We start from the raw sequence: 21883 nt of genomic DNA, 5'->3' as shown, positions 1-21883 counted from the left end.
GCATTAAGAATATATCCTGGGGCCAGGCGGTGGTGGCGCACGCCTGTAATCCCAGCACTCTGGGAGGCAGAGGCAGGTGGATTTCTGAGTTCGAGGCCAGCCTGGTCTACAGAGTGAGTTCCAGGACAGCCAGGGCTACACAGAGAAACCCTGTCTCGAAAAACCAAATCAAAAAAAAAAAAAAAAAGAATATATCCTGGGGCTGGAGAGATGGCCAGCAGTCAGGAACACTGACTGTTCTTCCAGAGGTCCTGAGTTCAATTCCCAACAACCCCATAGTGGCTCACAACCATCTGCAAAGTGATCAGATGCCCTCTGGTGTGTCTGAAGACAGCTACAATGTACTCATGTGCATAAAATAAATAAATATTTTTTAAAGTTCTTTTTAAAAAACTGTGATCTAACTCTTATTCTAAAAGAAAAGAGAGAGAGAATATAATCTGTCAGAGTGATATATGTGAATCATTTGGAGAACAGTAAATAATAACTTGCTATCACAAGTTACTGTTTACTTAATAATACTGTTTATTTACATAAAAAGATACTGTTTGTTTGTTTATATGGTAGACCACTACATGAGGAATAAATACAGAGACTTGTGTACTGGTGTGAAATGAAATATTTTAATGAGAGTCCAGAAAAGGAGTGCACATGTGGGTGTATAGACGGAGTGAAAGAAGCGAGGTGGAGAAGCTTATGGTGTATTGCTTTTGATTACAAGGAGGTGCGGGGAAAGTGTGTTTAAATGTGGGACGAACTACCCAAAACATACACAAGAAACCTAGAACTCATTCCACTTGAGAGAAATGTGCCACATAATTCATAGGTAAATCATAAGGACCTATACTATATGTAACCCCTTAATTTGGAACAATTTCAATATATTACCTTTGTAAAATTAATATATCATCAAAAAATATAAAACAACAATTACAACAAACAACAAAAACAACCAACCAAACTAAAAAGAAACAAAAAACTTTTCAAGCCTCTGCAAGACTTCGTTGCAATTTCTGTGAAGACCTCTGAGCGTCGCTGTAGGTCAAAAGAAGAGAGAGACCATTTCCCAGACGCGTTAGGAGACTGGGAGAGTAACTTCCTGTACAAACCAACCATAGAGGAGAGTCAGTACGCATCTTGATACAGCAAACATCAGCAAGAAAAGTGGTTCTAGGCGGATTTGGCCACCCTCACCAACAGAGGAGCACAGAGGCAGCGCGAGCCAGGAGGATGAGGAGGGGCTCTGCGAGCGGCCCGGCCCGGTGGCTGCAGGTACTGTCGCCCTTCCTGCTGCCTTTGTTCCACGGAGCTCTCCCGGATCAGATCCGCTACTCCATTCCCGAGGAGCTGGCCAAGAACTCGATGGTAGGAAACCTCGCAAAGGATCTGGGGCTCAGTGTCCAGAATCTGCCCACCCGGAAGCTAAGGGTCAGCGCAGAGAAGGATTATTTTACTGTAAATCCACAGAGTGGGGATTTACTTGTGGGTGACAGAATAGACAGAGAGCAGGTTTGCGGGAAGCAGCCCCAGTGTGTTTTGGAGTTCGATATTGTCGCTGAGAAGCCATTAAATATTTTCCACATAGCTGTAATTCTTCAGGATGTGAACGACAACGCTCCTCTATTCAAACAGGGTGAGGTTGATTTAAACATTGGGGAGTCCACCAGACCAGGTAAAGCATTTCCACTGGATCCAGCCCTCGATTTAGATGCTGGTTCTAATTCGCTGCAAAAATACTATCTTACTGACAATGAATACTTTGAAGTCACCGAGAAAGAGACCCCAGATGGACGTAAATATCCTGAGTTGATTCTAAAACGTTTTCTGGACCGAGAAGAGAAAAAATTTCACCAGCTGATCCTCACGGCTGTGGATGGGGGGGATCCTCCCCGAAGTGGCACCGCCCAGATCCGAATCCAAGTCACAGACGCTAATGACAATCCGCCAGTGTTCAGCCAGGATGTGTTCAGGGTCACCCTTCGGGAAAATGTGCCACCAGGCTTCTCTGTGTTTCAGGTGACAGCCACCGACCAGGACGAGGGCATCAACGCAGAAATCACCTACTCTTTTCACAATGTGGATGAACAAGTGGAACGTTTTTTCAACTTAGACAAGAGAACAGGAGAAATCACGACAAAGGATCATTTGGATTTTGAGACTGCTAAGAGTTACACCCTGAATGTAGAAGCAAAAGATCCCGGAGACCTAGCATCCCATTGCAGTATCCAAGTGGAAATTCTGGATGAGAACGACTGTGTGCCAGAAGTAATTGTGACGTCAGTATTTACCCCGCTACCGGAAGATTCTCCTCTAGGAACAGTCATCGCCTTGATAAAAACCAGAGACAGAGACTCTGGAGAAAATGGAGACGTCTACTGCCATGTCTTGGGAAATGAAGAGTTTGTATTGAAATCTTCTTCGAAGAATTATTACAAACTAGTGACAGACAGAACTCTAGATAGGGAGGCGATTCCGGAATACAACGTCACCATTGTAGCTACCGATAGGGGTAAGCCCCCGCTCTCCTCTACCGTAATCATCACTCTCCATATCTCAGACGTCAACGACAATGCACCGGTTTTCCACCAGACCTCCTACTTGGTCCATGTGGCTGAGAACAACCCACCTGGAGCCTCCATCGCTCAAGTCAGCGCCTCCGACCCGGATTTGGGATCCAATGGCCTCATCTCCTATTTCATCATAGCCAGCGACCTAGAGCCAAGGGCGCTGTCGTCCTTCGTGTCTGTGAACCAGGACAGTGGAGTAGTGTTCGCACAGCGCGCCTTCGACCACGAGCAGCTTCGCTCCTTCCAGCTGATACTGCAGGCGCGTGACCAGGGATCGCCCGCGCTCAGCGCCAACGTGAGCATGCGCGTGCTGGTGGGCGACCTCAATGACAACGCGCCACGCGTGCTGTATCCCACGCTCGAGCCCGATGGCTCTGCGCTCTTCGACATGGTGCCACGCGCTGCCGAGCCCGGATACCTGGTCACCAAGGTGGTGGCGGTGGACGCAGACTCGGGACACAATGCCTGGCTGTCCTACCACGTGCTGCAGGCCAGCGACCCCGGGCTCTTCAGCCTGGGGCTGCGCACAGGCGAGGTGCGCACAGCGCGTGCCCTAGCAGACAGGGACTCAGCGAGGCAGCGCCTTCTGGTCTCTGTGCGTGATGGTGGACAGCCACCGCTCTCGGCTACAGCCACGCTGCACCTGATCTTCGCTGACAGCCTGCAGGAGGTCCTGCCAGACCTCAGAGATGACCCTTTGCCGGCTGACCCCCAGAGTGAGCTGCAGTTTTACCTGGTGGTGGCCTTGGCCCTGATCTCAGTACTCTTCCTCCTGGCGGTGATTCTGGCTATTGCCCTGCGTCTGAGACACTCCTCCAGATCAGCCGCCTGGGGCTGCTTTAAGCCAGGCCCCAGCTCTAACCTTGCGACTGGAGTTCTCCCCAATTACAGTGAGGGGACTTTGCCTTATTCCTACAATGTGTGCATTGCCTCACAGTCAGCTAAGACAGAGTTTAATTTTCTCAATGTGACTCCAGAAGTTGCTCCTCAGGACCTCCTCTGCGGCGGCGACGATTCTTGGGTACCAGGTGCTCTTGGAGACACTGAGGTTCCATTTGTCTCGGATTCTATCTCAAAGGTGAGCTTCAATTTAATTTGGTTTTCTACTTGGGGGGTCTCAGTGTTTCTTAATAAATCATTAAGTTGGTTCTGGTGCTTTCATTGCATATTTCATTGTCTTGCAAGTTAGTCTTGAACAATAATCTGCCTTAAGTACTTAACCTTATCTTAACCACGTCTTAAAGAAGGGTTTCTGTCTCTAGTGTGAAGTTTGTTTGCCCATAATTAAAAGTGTCCACAGCATATGATGCTTGTTTTTCTTCTCCCTTATAATCCTCCCCAGCCCACAACACTCATTACTTTTGGAAACTTTAGAGGTTCTTTTCCTGTCAGGTCTCCAATACTCGAGTTTCTGTTCTACTTCCTCTTAGACTCAGTGATTCAGCATAAACATGGTCCTTGTCTTACTAGTTTGGGAAAACTGGCAGGGAAGAAACACATCACTCAAGATTATAGCTTGTTATCAACAAAGCATCCTGGGTAGGGCATTATTCGACTGACTTGTTGGTAAACATTGTGAGGCTCTTTCAAGCAGAATGCCTTGGGGTTCCTGGAAGCTTTTGCTAATTTTGGTTTTCATTTTATGTGTATGGGTGCTTTGCCTACATGTACGTCTGTGGACCAGTGTACAAGGTACCAGGGTCCTGTACAGGTTTCTTTTTAAAGGATAGGCAACATAGGATATCTGCGGTATCTATTATGAAGAGTCAATTTTATCAATAAATTTATTAATAAAAATCATCTTCATGCATTTAAATAACTTGCTGTCAAGAAAAGTTGCACATTGAGGAAGGTTTTGCAACCTATGTTTATGTCAATTTCTACAAAAATATCTAAAATTGTATTGTTTGTATTATTTACACGTTTACTTATGGATTTACTTATTGATGGTGCTGGGGACCAAATCCAGGGTCTCATGCTTACCCATCATGCTCTCTACCTGCCGAACCATGTCCCAAGTCCTAGATTATAAAATTATAGCTATCCAATTAAAATCTTTGTCTATTGATGAGTTATCAGGTAACTGCTTTTCTCAAAAGAGGAGCTTCTGAACTGTCTTTTCTCTGCCATAACTCTTTTTTTAAAATGTGTTATCCTTCAAGGGTGATGACATTAAATATCTGTCTCAAAACAAATAGGTCACTCACTTCTTGTCAACTAAATATCTATGATTTCCTCCATGGGAGATAAATGAAACCCTGTCTCCTTCATTCACTTTTCCGGTTGCTACTGAGGTCCCTTCAAAAAAAGTGTCTACAAGTGTTTTGAATGGTGATGGGAAGTTATAAATAATGTAGGCAACCAAACTCAGACTTTTTGTCCAAGACAGGGAAGCTACATGTTTTCATATTTCATAGCCATAGACTGGGAGGCCAGGAAACTTTCTCAAAGATTTCACAAGTCTACCGTCTATCTCTCTGCATATGACAGAATATATGGGTCTCTACAAAGATACATTGAGAGCACTGTTTGTACTAATGTTCTATTAGGTAGAACATTTTTAAGCCTATCCTGATTTTTAAAAAATCAAGTCTTTACACCAACAAAGGGAGGAATTTCAATTACTTGGTTAAACAAACTCGATGTGGATAAGAAATAAAAGACTCAATAGTCTATAAAAACCCAACTTTTCTGGATAAGTGAAAAAAACTATATTGATCTCAGGGTGTGGGAGTCTTATTGTCATAATTAAAATTTAATTAAATGTAAACACCGCAACACAACAATACATTAAATATACAGCAAAAAGAAAACCTTGGAAATGAAAATAACTAAGAGGGAATAAAAAAATAGAATTGGTGTAGTAACTGGTTAGGACTCTAAGCGTCGCTGTTCACCAGACTGGGAAAGATGCAGTCATAAAAGCGACCGGCTCCCATCTTCCTCCGCACCATAGACCAGACAAGCTCTTGGGGAAAGCTACCATCCTAAGTCCGGCTCTCCCCAGCTTTAGAGAAATAAGGAAACGGCAGGCTGAACCGGGACTAAGAGGAAAGCGAAGAAAGAAAAGACAATGGCGGACCCACCGAGACGCTGGACCTGCAACGACCTGCTGACGTTCTTCATGCTGCTGGGGACGCTGTGCGCGTCAGGAAAGGGGCAAATCCGCTACTCTGTGCGGGAGGAGCTGGACAAAGGCTCCCTCGTGGGCAACATCTCCAAGGACTTGGGGCTGGAGCCCCGCGAGCTGACGGAGCGCGGAGTCCGCATCGTCTCCAGAGGTAGGTCACAGCTTTTCTCTCTGAACCCGCGAGGCGGCAGCTTGGTCACAGCAGGCAGGATAGACCGGGAGGAGCTGTGCGCTCAGAGCGCGCCCTGTCTCGTCAGCTTTAACATCTTGGTTGAAAATAAAATGAAAATTTATGAAGTGGAAGTAGAAATCCTTGATATTAATGATAACTTCCCCCGGTTCCGCGATGAGGAGTTAAAAGTAAAAGTTAATGAAAACGCAGCTACAGGAACACGTTTGGTGCTCCCCTTCGCGAGAGACGGGGATGTGGGTGTGAATTCCCTCCAGGGATACCAGCTCAGCTCCAACCCGCACTTCTCTCTGGACGTGAAGAGCGGATCTGATGGGCAAAAACATCCAGAGTTGGTGCTGGAACAGCCCCTGGACCGTGAGAAGGAGTCTGTTCACGACCTGATCCTCACAGCTTTGGATGGCGGAAACCCAGTACATTCTAGCACTGTCCACATCAGCGTGACCGTCCTTGACGCAAACGATAACGCACCCCAGTTCACTCAGAGCGAATATAGAGTGAGTGTTCCGGAGAACACACCTGTGGGCACGAGACTCCTCACACTCACCGCCACCGATGCAGATGAAGGAATCAACGCGAAATTGACCTTCTCTTTCCGCAACGAAGAAGATAAAATTTCTGAAACTTTCCAGCTCGATTCTAATCTGGGGGAAATCTCAACTATTCAATCCCTGGACTATGAAGAATCCAGATTCTATCTCATGGAAGTGGTAGTCCAGGACGGAGGCGCTCTTCTTGCCAGCGCTAAGGTGTTGGTCACAGTCCAGGACGTAAATGACAACGCCCCAGAAGTGATACTCACCTCTCTCACCAGTTCCGTCTCTGAAGACTGTCTACCCGGAACCATAATTGCGCTCTTCAGTGTACATGATGCTGACTCTGGGGAGAATGGAGAGATTTTGTGTTCTATTCCCAAGAACCTGCCCTTTAAACTGGAAAAGTCAGTTAATAATTACTATCACCTACTAACAACAAGAGCACTGGATAGAGAAGAGACTTCCGATTATAACATCACAGTTACCGTTGTTGACCGTGGAACTCCTCCACTGTCTACAGAAAACCACATCTCTCTGAAAGTAGCCGACATAAATGACAACCCACCCACCTTCTCTCGACCCTTCTATTCCACTTCCATCTCAGAAAACAACCCCAGAGGCGTCTCCATTTTTTCAGTGACTGCCCATGATGCTGACAGTGGTGATAATGCCCGGGTCACTTACTCTCTGGCTGACTATACATTCCAAGAAGTGCCTGTGTCTTCCTACGTCTCCATTAACTCTGACACTGGTGTCCTGTATGCATTGCAATCCTTTGACTATGAGCACTTGAGAGACCTGCAGCTACTGGTGACAGCTAAGGACGGTGGCAATCCCCCACTCTGCAGCAACGTATCCCTGAGCTTGTTTGTGCTGGACCAGAATGACAACACTCCTGAAATCCTGTACCCAGCTATTCCTACTGATGGCTCCACGGGTGTGGAACTGGCACCCCGCTCTGCAGAGCCTGGATACCTGGTGACCAAAGTGGTGGCAGTGGACAAAGACTCGGGACAGAACGCCTGGTTGTCCTACCGCCTGCTCAAGGCCAGTGAACCAGGACTCTTCTCAATAGGGCTTCACACAGGTGAGGTGCGCACAGCAAGGGCCCTATTGGATAGAGATGTCCTCAAGCAGAGCCTGGTGGTGGCTGTCCAGGACCATGGCCAGCCCCCTCTCTCAGCCACTGTCACACTCACTATTGCTGTAGGGGATAGCATCCCGGATGTACTGACTGACTTAGGCAACCACAACACACCAGCAGAGCCCCAGGACTCAGACCTCACACTCTACCTAGTGGTGTCAGTGGCCGTGGTCTCCTGTGTCTTTCTGGGATTTGTTACCGTGCTGTTGGCCCTCAGGCTGAGGCACTGGCACATGTCACGCCTGCTTCAGACTTCCACAGGCAGACTGGCCAACATGCCCGCCTCCCATTTTGTGGGCATGGATGGGGTACAGGCTTACCTGCAGACCTATTCCCATGAGATCTCTCTCACTACAGACTCCAAAAGGAGTCACCTGATCTTCCCCCAGCCCAATTATGCTGACAGGCTCATTAGTGAAGAGAGCTGTGAGAAGAGTGAACCTCTTCTGATACCTGATAATATACACACAGACAAAGAAGAGCCCGGAGCTGCTCAGGTCAGTCTTCTCTTTCATTGAGAACTGGAACGTTTTCTTCATTTGTACTTGTTTTTCTAGTAGAGTCGAAATCAGATAGTTATATAGTGGATCATCATTTGCTGTGTTGGAGTTTAACTCTAGTTTGTTCAGTAATAGATACTTTTTAAATTATATCTGGACTGAATGAATATCTTTTCTCTGTGTGTGGATAGTTTAGAAAATCTGACAGTAGGCTTACCTTAAAAAGAAAGTGATAAACATAATCTTTTTCCTTAAAAAAATATTGCTAGCTTAAAGATAAATATTCTGTTACTAGAAGAGTTGCATTAATTCAAATCATTATATGGTTCCCTTTGAGATATCTGTCTACATATCATTGGTGGACATGTTTTGTAGGTGCGGTGGTTTAAATTAGAACGGCTCTTATAGGCTCACATATCTGAGTGCTTAGTCACCAGGGAAAGGAACTGTTTGAGAAGGATTAGGAGGTGTGGCTTCTTGGAGTAGGTGTGTCACTGGGGAAGGGCTTTGAGATTTCAAAAGCTCTAAAACTCTAAGCAAGCCACCCCAATTAAATGTTTTGTTTTAGCCAGGCAATGGTGATGCATGCCTTTAATCCCAGCACCTGAGAGGCAGAGGCACTGGTCTACTTAGTGAGTTCTAGAACAACCAGGGCTACAGCAAGAAACCCTGTCTCAAAACAAATGTTTTCTCTTATGAATTGCATTGGTCATAGTGACTCTTCACAGCAACATAACAGGAACCAAGACAAAAACAGTAATAGTAGAAGATATTGTATGCTCTTCTTATTTTAGTATACATATAGGTAACAAATTATAATACTTTCACAAATCTGTAGACAATAAGAAAAACTTTTGCTCGATTCCTATCAGAAATGTAGGTTAGATTTATATTGATGGTAAGATCACAACATTCTAAAATTTAAAAAGTCGGGGCTAACCCATGTAATTATTGCATATGTGTCTTCATTGGGAAATAAATCAGTAAGAAGTAACCTTAGAATTCTATTTTATTCTGTGATATATGTTAGGGTCTCCAAAGAATTGTATTGCTGTGTTCATCCAGAATGGATGTGTCATGCCCCTGGCATCTGCTAGTTTCTGCCTCTTCAATTATCAAAATCAGCATCTCTCAGAATGTTTACATTCTCCCATATGTAAATGCAAATCTGCTTTGTTATGAGAGTATAAGATTTGTATTCAAGAAAATCAGCATAACTGAAGAATGCTCTATCTTTTAAAATTTATTTCTTTGGGATGAGCTTATTCTAGGTTAATAGATTTTTCTTAATGAAATGTTTATTTGTGGGTCTCAAAACTCATGAGCATGGATCTTATAAGGAAATAACTAGACACATAGTTTGTTAATGCACTTAAAACCCAGGAACACTTGATTTTATTTTCTAAACATATAAAGGACAACCATACTATATACATTCTTCTGATAACAGTATGAACAGCAGACATAGCATTATGATACAGCAGATAACACTATAAACAGACTTGCCAAAGAATTAATGAATTCAAACACTAAGAAAAGAATCTATGCAGGCAGAGATGTTCATGTCATTCACTTCTTCACAGAAATATGCCATTTCAGTTTGTGTGTGTGTCTGTCTGTCTGTCTGTCTGTCTGTGTCTTCCTGCCTATGTGTATGCAAGTGCTTGTGGAGGTCAGGGACAATGTTTTCAGACACCAACCACCTTATTATTGAGGCAGAATCTCTCATTAGCCCAAACCTCAGCAGGTAGGCTACGCTGTCCGGCCAGTGAGTCACAGAGATGTTCTGTCTCTGCCTCCCCAATACTAGAATTACAAACACTTGCCACCGTAACAGTTTTTTTAAACCATGGGTTATAAAGATCAAACTCATATCCTCATACCTGCAAAGCAAACGCTTCATTGACGGAGCTATCTCTCCATCCCCTTTTCCATTATTTGTAATGAAAATTTTTATATTTAGCTATGTATACTGAGACAAGCTTTCTACAACAATGAAACATCCTTTAAATATCTATAAACAACTGATGGTCTGTACATTATAAAATGCCTGTGACATACTCTGTAAGTATAGGTACCATATGCACATTATATTCTTTTAAAGAACAGTTGTATGTGTGTTCTGAAAAGGTAGCTTTCCCATAAAATGAGGTACTCTGAATAATGGGAAGGCACTTTTCTTACATATGTTTTTAAAGTCTTTTATTTCCATGATTTTTTTAACATTTGGATAAAATACAGATGTTCAGGCAAGAGAGTTGGCTCAGTCAGTACAGTTCCTGCCACGTAAGCACACTGACACTGAGAGATGGCTCATCAGTTCAGAGAGCTTGTTCTTCCAAAGGACCGCAGTCGGGTTCCCAGAGCCTGTATGGCAGCTCACAGCCATCTGCAACTCCAGTTTCAAAGGATCTGACACCCTCCTCTGTCCTCCACGGGTTCCAAATGCATGCACGTGGTACATATACAAGCAGACAATACCCCTACACACATGAAATAAAGATAGATTTTAGAAGTAACCATCCCCAGAACCTATATACAAACAAAAAAGATGAATATTTGTCCCAACCCCAGTACTAGGGAAAACAAGAGTGATGGAAACAAGAGGGTCTCTGGGACTTGCTGTTCAGTCAGACTGTCAGTCAGTGAGCTCCAGGCTCTGTGAAAGACGCTGTCTCAAAACATAAGACAGGGCTAGAAGGGGGTACCTGACACCAATCTCTAGCCTATGCATAATGCACTAAAATAATACCAACAATAATAATGGCAGTAGAAGACTGTGTAGAATCCTGGGCATGATGAACAGTTTAAGATGCTTTCATGCTTTGTGTGAGACCATGCTGCCATACACCTGCTGTACATTTTAGAATAACAACATATTATATAAGTGAAATGTTTTATGTAGGTTTTCTAGTTTGGGAATGTAATTAAAACTATAAGGCTCAATGGGCAGTGTAGTTAGTGGGGCACACCTTTAACCCTAGCACTTGGGAGACAGAAGCAGGCAGATTTCTGTGTTCAAGGCCAGCCTGATGTACAAAGAATTCCAAGATAGCCCGGTCTAGCCTGTGACAGGTTGAGAAGCCCTGTCTCAAAAAAAAAAAAAAAAAAAAAAAAAACGATCAAAAACTATAAGACACACTGCATGACAATCAAAATCAACATGTATATTGATTAGCAAAGAATGTCAGTTAAAAATGCTTACATGAGCTGGGTATTATAGTACACACCTTTAACCCCAGCACTCAGGAAGCAGAGGCAGGCGGATCTCTGTGAGTTCAGGGCCAGCCTGGTACTAGTCTACATAGTGAGTTCCAGGACAGTTAGTATTATGTCTCCACCCCTCCCCATTATGTTTAAATGATTACACAGTAAACTGGGAACCAAGGAAAAATCAACATTAATATCTTTTTTCATATATATATATATATATATATATATATATATATATATATATAGTTTTAAAGATTCACAACTCACCTCTCAAATTCAGATAACTTATCATTGTTAATCTACTTGGGAAAAACAATACAGTTAAGGACAGTTGTAATGTAGTGATAAACAACAGTTTGTAAATTGTTTTATGGCATGAGAGTTTCATACGTGAATATGAGTTTTATCATATCCCATTCTTTCCCCTTCTAATCCCTCTCCTATCCCCTTACTTTTTCCACATAACTTTATGTGATTTAAAAAAAAACACACCACTGAGTCCATTTATTACTAACTGAAATGCAGATGGATACAGAGTAATCTACTGGGGGAATGGGTAGCCTTCCCGACCCCACGTCCTGTAGAAAACCATCCTCTTTCAGTAGCTCCTCAAATAAGGATGAGATTTCTTGAGTTCTTCCTCTTCCACAACAGTATTTTGTTGGCTTGATCTTGTGCAAGTCTTGGGCATGCCATCTTGGCTGCTGTGAGTTCCTATGTGCAAGGGCATTGTCATGCCCAGCAAATACTTATTTGTTACAGATATTTACTCTCTCTAGCTGTTACAGTCTTTCTCTGCCCTTTACTGAGCTTTGGAGGAAGGGAGTGGAGATGTCCCACCTGTATCTGAACAAGCCACTGTCTCTTATTCTTTGCATGTTGACCACTTATGGCTTTCTGTGTTATACATTATCTGCTATAAAAAGCAGCTTCTCTGATGAAGAATGAAAGATACAGTGATGGGGCTGGGGAGGTGGCTCAGTGGTTAAGAGCACCAACTGCTCTTCCAGAGGTCCCGAGTTCAAATCCCAGCAACCACATAGTGGCTCACAACCATCTGTAATAAAATCTCTTCTGGTATTCTGGTCTGTCTGAAGATAGCTACAGTGTACTCACATTAAATGAATAAATAAATAAAATCTTTAATAAAAAAAAAGAAAGATACAGTGATAGATAGACAGACAGACAGACAGATAGATAGATAGATAGATAGATAGATAGATAGATAGATAGGTAGATAGATAGATAGATAGATAGATAGATAGATGAGCAGTTAAGGGGCAGTTTATTACTATGTCTATATCAGTACCATATGCTACTACTATATTAGCAGAGTAATAGTACTAATGACAATGACGTTAGCCAGCCATGGAGTTTGGGCTCAGTTCATGGAACCAGGAATGAGCTCTGTTTTGTGGACAAACTTTAAATCCAAGCTGGAAGTGGCTGGTTGCTCCTGTAACAGTGACACCACTATTGCAACAGTTATAATATCTCACCAGGCCAATTGTTATTGTAACTCACAAGGTTCATAGCTGTTTTAGTCTGTTGATGACTTTTCTCCCTTGGTAGTGTGCCTAGAACCTTCCTGCACTTCCACCTTACAACTACCCAGTAGGGATGAAGCATCCAGGTAGGCACAGACTTGATTTTGCCATGTCCTATGACTCAAGAATGCGGTATCTTCAGCAGTATGTATGGTCTTACCCTCAAGTTCTGGTAAATTCATTTTTAAATCTTACTTATAAATACTTAAAAACGGGAAAACAGAATCTCTTGCTTCTTACCATAGTTATTATGAAAACTATCAAGCTTTTTTGCTTACTTATTGGGAGGAAGATGAGATGGAAAAAGATAATATGATGATGGCAAGTTCTAGGCCAACTTGAGTCTTTATCAAGTTCTAGTTCCATGATAGCCTGAACTATATAGTAAGACTCATTCTCAACACACACACACATTTGGGTGTGTGTGTGTGTGTGTGTGTGTTTTTTAAAATGAAACAGAATAAAAAACTAAGAGCAATGGGATTTACAGCTTTTATAAGTTAAAGGGGAATAAAGTGGAATTTTCCAGCACCCACCAAACTTGTATTTCAAGAATATTTGTGATATTTCTTCTGCAATCACCAGCAACTTCATTCATTCGCATACTTTTCAAATATATTGTTTGTCCCTCAGATCTACTAAAATAAACAAGGAAGCTATCATGATTGCCATTTTATGAACATAGAAGTGGAAACTGTAACTATACCAATACAATTATTACAATAAGGTAACCTCTGCTATTTGAAAAGTGATAAAGCCCTTAATTTGCAGGGATATAAAATTCCCATTTGAATAAATGGCAGTTGTACTGCATAGGGAGTATTAAAATGTTGACAATGCAAGGATTGCTTTCATCATCAATATGCAGTGAAATATTGTTCTATCGGGATCCTTATTTGAAGCCATTAATGGCACTGCTGCAACTTCTCTGTGTGCAGAATGCCTTTGTTGGCTAATTATGAGCAATGTTTTGACTCATAAAGCTGCAGTGGAATTATCTGAAAACCCTCAATTTGTATGCCTCACACAAAGATATCTATCTATCAGAGAATGTACCACTAGAGCAATGCAACTACACCAAACCCTCAGAATCTCCCAGTAGGGCACAGGAAACCTAGCCAGGCTCCAGACTATCACATTTCTCCTCTACTGTCTGTTTTCTGCCTGATGTTCTTGGAGATTTTCTAATTTATTCAGAAGAACCTGGCATGGGCTCACTTCTGAAGGACCCTACCGAAGATCTGACATGCAGGATTTGCTCACTCATAAACAGCAGTTTAATACCAAGAAAATACTTTGCTGTTGTCTTAGTTTAGATTTTAGTCCTGTGAAGACTCGTCATGACCAAAGCAACTCTTGTAAAGGCAAACATTTCATTGGAGCTGGCTTTTAGGTTCAGAGGTTTGTCATCATGTCAGGAAGCATGGCAGCATGAAGGCAGACATGGTGCTGGAGAAGGAGCCGAGAGTTCTTCATCTTGATCTGAAAGCAGCCAGGAGATGACTATGTTCTGCAGGCAACAGAAGTCTCTTTACCCCACTGGGCAGAGCCCGAGCATAGGAGTTCTCAGAGCACACCCACAGTGACACACTTCCTCCAACAAGGCCAAACCTACGCCAATAAGGCCACACCTCCAAATAGTGCCACACCCTATGGTGAAGCATTGAAACACATGAATCTATGGAGGCCAAACCTATTCAAACCACCACAGCCATGAACTCAGAGAGAAGGAAGCGACCTGTGAGTGACCTTACAGATCAAGAGCAGACTTGTAATCAGAAGTTGACCTGGAATTCAAAATGATTGATCAAAATCTGTTAAACTTGTATGTATAAGTGGGCTGATCAAGAGGATTAACAAAAACTCACTAGCATTATCAGAAATATTGCCGTGCTGGAAATCATCAAACTGGACCTAACTTGCCCCACCTTAAACGAATGCGGATGTCCGTCCATTGCAATAACACTGACTGTCTTAATCACTTTTCTATTGCTGTGGAGACTCTATGACCAAGGCAACTTACAGAGGAATGAGTTTATTTGGGTAAACAGTTTCAGAGGGTAAGTCCATGACCATAATGGTGGGTAACATGGCGGGAAACAGGCAGGCAGGCATGGTGCTGGCACAGCAGCTGAGAACTTACCTGCTGAGACAACAACCATGAGGCAGAGAAAGAGAGACAACTGGGAATGGCCTGGACTTTTGAAGCCCACCCCTAGTGATACACCTCCCACAAGGCCATACCTCCAACAAGGCCACACCTCCCACAAGACCACACCTTCTAATCCTTTCTAAACAGTTCTATCGCCATCGAAGCATTCAAACGTGAGCCTATGAGGTTAATTCTCATTCAAACCACCACACATGCCGCAGCTCACATCACACTTCTCTTTCTTCAAAAGGAGAACCCAGGTGGCAGATGTTACTAGTATGGTCAGAGTGTGTCCCTGGTCAGAGAAAGGCTCTCCTGCCATTATCTGCTCTTCACTACTGTGGACAAAGGGCAGGCTACCTAGACAATGCATCATCACCCAGATCAGGGAATTACGGAAGATGAGAATGATAAACTTCCCCCAGGAGTGATGGCTGATGCCCCAGATGAGATCATCAGTGGCGAGATTACCAATTCCTTTACCAGTACTGATAAGGCAGTTAGACAACTGCTCAACTGAACAGTAAAGGGGAAACTCACCACTGATGGATAATTGGCCATTAAAGAAGTGGACAGCTACATAGTTGGGGTGCAAGCAAGTGATGGAGGAAGTCACGCTGTGCATTGCAAAACATAACAGGGAAATTTTGTGCTGAATAAAAGGAAAATTCCACTTACAATATAGTTCAAGATTCAAAACACATATATAAGTAGGGAACAAATGGAGCCTTAGACCAGGCACAGATTCCAGAATGCAGTGTCGTTATCACAGCAGTGGGCAAAGGCAATCTGTCCCATTCTTCCAGCACAAACTTCCTTCTGTAAATCTCACACATCAGTGTCAACACTCAGTTATCCACCAGGCCTCTTATGTGGACCATATAAATGAGGACAATTCCCTTCTAAACCCCCCACCATTCTACCAAGTCCTTCAGATCCTGATTAGGGGGCCTATCAGTCCTGTAGCCTATTGCCTCATAGCTAGTGACCTAGAGATAAGGTAACATTATTCTACATGTCCCAAGTGGAGTTTGTACGGCCATAAGAAGCTACACTCTTTCAAGCTGACACTGAAGTCCCACATTCAGGATTCTCCAGCCTCGATGCCAAGGTGGGCATGTGCGTGCTGGTGAGCCATCTTAGTGACAGCATCCAACATTCAACCTGTGCCAGGTCACAACAGTGAGCTCTTCTACATAATACTGCCAACCACACAGAGCCTGGTTATCTAATCATCAGAGTAGTGCTGACAGATGTGGACTCTGAAGACAACGCTTCCTTCTCCTGCCATATGGGAGTCTACATCCTAGGATTGCTCATAGGAAACGGTGTATTGGGCATACTTTGGGAAACAAGATGAAGTCCATCACCGCCTCTGACTGTAATGAAAAATGAAGATCAGCTCCCTCGTTCGGTCCCTGCTATACTGAATGTAATCTTAGCAGATGACTTGCAAGAAGTACTTCTGGACCTTGGTGATTACCCAATCCTCGTTGACCCCTAGGCGAGCTCCAGGTTTACCTGATGGTAGTCTTGACCCTGATCTTTGTGTTCTTTCTCCTTACCATGATTGTAACCATTGCCCTACATCTGTGATACTTCTAAAGGCACATCACTGGGGTCTGTTCTGAGGTTGATCTCTGCTCCAAGGCTCCGTAGGAAGTTTTCCTTTTCCCCCAACTATGACAAGGGAATTCTATCATATTCTTCCAACAGCTTGGATGAACTGCCTAACATTCTTCAGGTACTGAGGTTAATTTTCTCAGTACAAATCCCAAAGATGCTCTACTACAAGATCTATGTGTTAAACCCTTTGGTGCTGAGAGCTCTTCCCATAACGACAACCCAAACATGACCTTGATTCAATAAACTCACAAATGGTTTCTTAAAAATCTTTCCTATGTGTAGTTAGGAGAGAGTTCATTAACTTAGAGATGAAACACTGAAGACTAAGTACTACTTTGTTGTGTTTTATTAACTTTTCTTGGCATGGAGCATGCCCTTTGTAAGTATATTTGTGTTGGAATTTCTGTTCTATAGAAAGTCTCCTGGTGGTCTCAATTTTTTGTTAATTCTAAAGCAATGCAACTGAAAACATTTCAATGAAGTAATATGCCACACTATTGTTATTATACATTATCTACCTCCTTTATCGTGCCTAGGGTTTTGACACCTGAACAAGCATTCTAACATTCTAGTCCTGTCTTGGTCACTGTTCTATTGCTATGAAAAGACATCATGATGATATCAACTCTTAGGAAGAAAAGCATTTGATTGGGGCTTGCTTTGCAGTTTTAGGTTTAGTCTGTTGTCATCATGGCAGCATGCAGTCAGACACGATACTAAAGTTGTAGCTGAGAAGTCTACCCTGGATCCACAGACAGCAAGAAGAGACAGGCTCTGGGGCTGGCTTGGGCTTCTGAAACTCCAAAGCCCATCCCCAGTGACACACTTCCTCCAAGGACAACACACCTACTACAGCAATGCCATACTTCTTAGTCCTTCCAAATAGTGCTGCGCCCTAAGAAATCAAACATATAAACCTATAGTGGGCCATTCTTATTAAAACCACCACAATTTCTGACCAAGGATATCATTTCCTGAATTTAACACAACTCTATAAAATTAGGTGGTCCACTTACCTTGAGGGCAATAACAAATATCCTGTACACAATACAATAAATAAATGTATTAAAATGTTTTATGCAGCATAAGTGCAATAATGTGTCCTGTTTTGCAATCCAGGACACATTGTTCAGTATGAGTTTTGATATGTACTGAAAGGAAAATGGCACACAGAACAATTCACAGTGATGCTGGGCGAGGGCATGGATGGTGAGGCTTGTCTGGAGCATAAGGTCTGAGAGGAAGACACCTGTGAGTCGGTGTTTGTTTCAGTGTAGCACTGGCATATTCTACATACAGATTGATATTCTGAGAGTGATAGGAATGAATATGATCTCAATTTGTTCATAATAGATGTGCAATGTCAACACACGAGGGGCGGATCTGCCTTAAAATGGTCCCTAAGAAGAAGTCAGAAATCCTCTGGTGGAGAATGTTTAGTAGTGGTGATTGTGTGTCTTTAATTCAAGGAAAGAGAAAAGCACTATAGAATGATATCATAAGTGGATTAATCACCTTTCTTTGAGAAAGGGCTATTTTCAGAAATTTTAAATCTGGGGGAGCTTGATGGATGGTAACAGAATCACACGTGGAATGCCTTAAATAAAAATGTATTAACTTTACAATAAAAAAAGTTGTATGCACCCTATACACTTTCACTTCCTTTAACGTTTTTAAAAAGCACACACAAATGTAGTTAGTTGGTGTTACTACCATTCTTTAATTGTTAATAGGAACCGATAATGACATGTGAAAATGGCAACTCTTCTGCTTGCTGACACTGGAGTAGATTTGTTCAGTATGTGTTTGTGAATATCAATAACATTACTGAAAATGAGCAAATGCAGGTGAGGATCCAAAAGTTCCAGAAAAATGTGATACCATTCTAAGAGATATTTCCACAAAAATTAATGAGAATTTTTGAGAGAACACTTAAGACCATTTGAAGCCGAACATATTATTCCTGTTTCAGTTACTCTCTGAGAGGAAATATAAATTTAACAAAAATTTAAACAGGGAAAAAAAAAAAAAAAAAAAAAAAAAAAAAAAAACTCTACCCGTTTCACAAAACGAGTGCAGTATGAAATTAAGGCTCTAAGTGTCGCTGTTCCCTAACCCGAGCAAGAAGATCAGTGGGAGCAAGGTTGTGTCCTGATGAGATACCAAGCCTATGCAAACAATTCCAACCTGAAATGGTTCTCAACTGGTCTCTGTTCGTTTAAGAACCTTGACCTCTAATTCTGTGGATTACCAAGTGGGCTGGGGCTGCTCTTCCTAGCAGCAACCGCTGGGAAGTGTTAACAAGCCAGTCATGGCGGCTCTGCAGAGGCGCCCGCCCTGCTGCGAGTTGCTCCTGCTTTTCAATCTCCTGTGTCGGTTGTGGGGCTCCGAAGCTGGGCAGATCCGCTACTCTATTCCCGAGGAACTGGAGAAAGGCTCCTTCGTGGGCAGCATCGCCAAAGACCTGGGGCTGCAGCCCCGCGAGCTGACGGAACGCGGGGTTCGCATCATCTCCAGAGGTAGGTCGCAGCTTTTCTCCCTAAACCAGCGGGGCGGCAGCTTGGTCACTGCGGGTAGGGTAGACAGGGAGGAGCTGTGCGCCCAGAGCGCGCCCTGTGTTGTAAGCTTTAACATCCTTGTAGAAGATAAACTAAATCTTTATCCTGTGGAAGTAGAAATAGTGGACATTAATGACAATGCTCCCAGATTCTTAAAGGAAGAAATGGAATTGAAGATTCTTGAAAATGCAGCTCCATCCTCTCATTTTCTACTAATGGGTGTCTATGACCCGGATGTGGGAGTGAACTCCATTCAGGGCTTCAAGCTCAGCGGTAGTAGTCACTTCTCAGTACATGTGCAAAGCCAAGACCATGGGCCCAAATACCCGGAGCTGGTGTTGGAGCACAGCCTGGACAGGGAAGAGGAAGCAGTTCACCATTTGGTCCTTGTTGCCATGGATGGTGGTGATCCTGTCCGAACAGGCATGGCACGAATTCTCGTAACTGTGGTAGATGTGAACGACAATGCTCCAGTATTTACTCAGCCTATCTATCGTGTGAGCGTTCCTGAAAATCTGCCAGTTGGTACACGAGTGTTAACAGTTAATGCCACTGACCAGGATGAAGGAGTCCATGCAGAAATAACATATTCCTTTGTGAGGATCACAGAAGAAATCTCGCGGATTTTCTGCTTGGATCCTTTAACTGGGGAAGTTTCCACTTCTGAAACTCTAGACTATGAGGATTCAAGATTTTATGAGCTGGATGTTGAAGCCCGAGATCAGTCAGGTCTTCAAGACCGAGCCAAAGTCTTAATAACCATCTTGGACATGAATGACAATGCACCGGAAGTGGTTGTTACCTCAAGCAGCAGGGCAATTGCTGAAAACGCACCTCCGGGAACCGTAATTGCTCTTTTTCAAGTCTATGATAAAGACTCTGAACGGAATGGCCTGGTGATATGCTCCATCTCAGAAAGTCTCCCATTTAAATTGGAAGAATCATTAGACAATTATTTCCGGTTAGTGACAAATACGGAACTGGATCGGGAACAGGTATCTTCATATAACATCACTGTGACAGCCACTGACAGAGGAACACCACCTCTGTCTACAAAAAGAATTATCTCCTTAGATGTGGCAGACATTAATGACAATCCACCGGTTTTCTCCCGTTCATCCTACTCTGTCTATGTCCCTGAGAACAACCCCAAGGGCGTCTCCATCTTCTCTTTGAATGCAGAGGATCCTGACAGTGAAGAGAATGCAGAAATTGTCTACTCTCTGGCCAAAGAAACCCTTCAGGGTACACCTATATCCTCCTTCCTCTCCATCAACTCCATCACTGGTGTCCTATATGCACTGTGTTCCTTTGACTATGAGCAGTTTAGAGAACTGAATCTCTTGGTGACCGCCAGTGACAGAGGGAAACCCCCACTTAGCAGCAATGTATCACTTAACTTGTTTGTGCTGGACCAGAATGACAATGTACCTGAGATCCTGTACCCTGTGCTCCCCACTGATGGTTCCACTGGTGTGGAGCTGGCTCCCCGCACGGCAGAGCCTGGATATCTAGTGACCAAAGTGGTGGCAGTGGACAAAGACTCAGGTCAGAACGCTTGGCTGTCCTACCGCCTGCTCAAGGCCAGCGAGCCAGGACTCTTTGCAGTGGGACTACACACTGGTGAGGTGCGCACAGCAAGGGTCCTTCTGGACAGAGATGCTCTCAAGCAGAGCCTAGTGGTGGCTGTGCAGGACCATGGCCAGCCTCCTCTCTCAGCTACTGTCACACTCACTGTGGCTGTGGCCAGCAGCATTCCTGATGTTCTGGCTGACTTGAGCAGCCTTGACCTTCCACACAAGGCTGATGATTCAAGCCTTACAATCTACCTGGTGGTGGCAGTGGCCACTGTTTCCTGCATCTTCTTAGCTTTTGTTACTGGGCTGCTGGTGCTCAGGCTGTGGCACTGGCATAAGTCAAGAATGCTGAAGGCCACAAGGAAAGGTGTATCAAACATGTCTGCTTCGCACTTCATGGGTATTGATGGGGTGCAGGCCTTTCTACAGACCTATTCCCATGAGGTCTCCCTCACAGCAGACTCAAGGAAGAGCCATCTGATCTTTCCTCAACCCAACTATGCCCACACACTCATCAGTCAGGAGGGCTGTGAGAAAAATGAGCCTTTATTGATACAGGAAGACTCAGCTTTATGCAAAGTGGAAGACTCTCTTGATCAGGTAAGGTTATTGCTCTTATTTAAACAAAAGCAGGAAATTTTAATGTTCTCTTTAAACAGTGATAAAGTACTTTCTCTTTTGCAATGAATCATGTTTGCCATTGTTTGCACATAAAATGTCACCCAGAGATCCAAGACTTGGTATCCAATAAAAGCAATCAAAGGCTGAGCAGTGGTGGTGCACACCTTTAATCCCAGCACTCTGGAGGCAGAGGCAAGCAGATCTCTGAGAGTTTGAGGCCAGCCTGGTCTACAGAGCGAGTTCCAGGACAGCCTGGGCTACATGGGGAAACTAAAAAATTGTCTCAGGGAAAAAAAAGTGATCAGAGGAGAGCTTTTGGAAAGGTAATATATTGCAAGGATCCTGATCTTGTCAAAGGATTGATCCATTGATGGGTTCATAATCAGATGGGCTATTGGGAAGTGATGAAAGTGGGTACCAGTAAAAAAAAAAAAAAAAGTTGACTGCTTGAAAACACAACCTTGAAGGGAATATATTATCCAAGGACTTGAGCTTTATTGCTGCCGCATGGTGACAACCTTG

The 21883-nt window shown here is 43.5% G+C and overlaps 1 protein-coding gene across 9 annotated transcripts in view; it reads left to right on the top strand.

Annotated features, from left to right (window-relative positions):
* LOC127663694 (protocadherin gamma-C4) overlaps positions 1-21883 on the top strand; it is a 159691-nt gene that overhangs the window by 8742 nt on the left and 129066 nt on the right. For 2 of the 9 annotated variants that reach the window (XM_052155345.1, XM_052155351.1), the window contains exon 1: positions 1061-2997. The exons of 2 other annotated variants lie outside the window; for them this stretch is intronic. In XM_052155345.1, the coding sequence (XP_052011305.1) occupies positions 1231-2997 (1767 nt within the window). In that variant the 5' untranslated portion in view covers positions 1061-1230. Of the gene's footprint in view, positions 1-1060; positions 3646-5523; positions 8065-18727; positions 21341-21883 lie in introns of those variants that run through there. 5 more of the 9 variants (XM_052155350.1, XM_052155342.1, XM_052155343.1 and 2 more) reach the window with 5 other exon arrangements.

The sequence above is a fragment of the Apodemus sylvaticus genome, chromosome 13 (genome assembly GCF_947179515.1).
Source record: "Apodemus sylvaticus chromosome 13, mApoSyl1.1, whole genome shotgun sequence".
Lineage (NCBI taxonomy): Eukaryota > Metazoa > Chordata > Mammalia > Rodentia > Muridae > Apodemus > Apodemus sylvaticus.
This window is presented reverse-complemented; position numbering and strand designations above follow the sequence as displayed.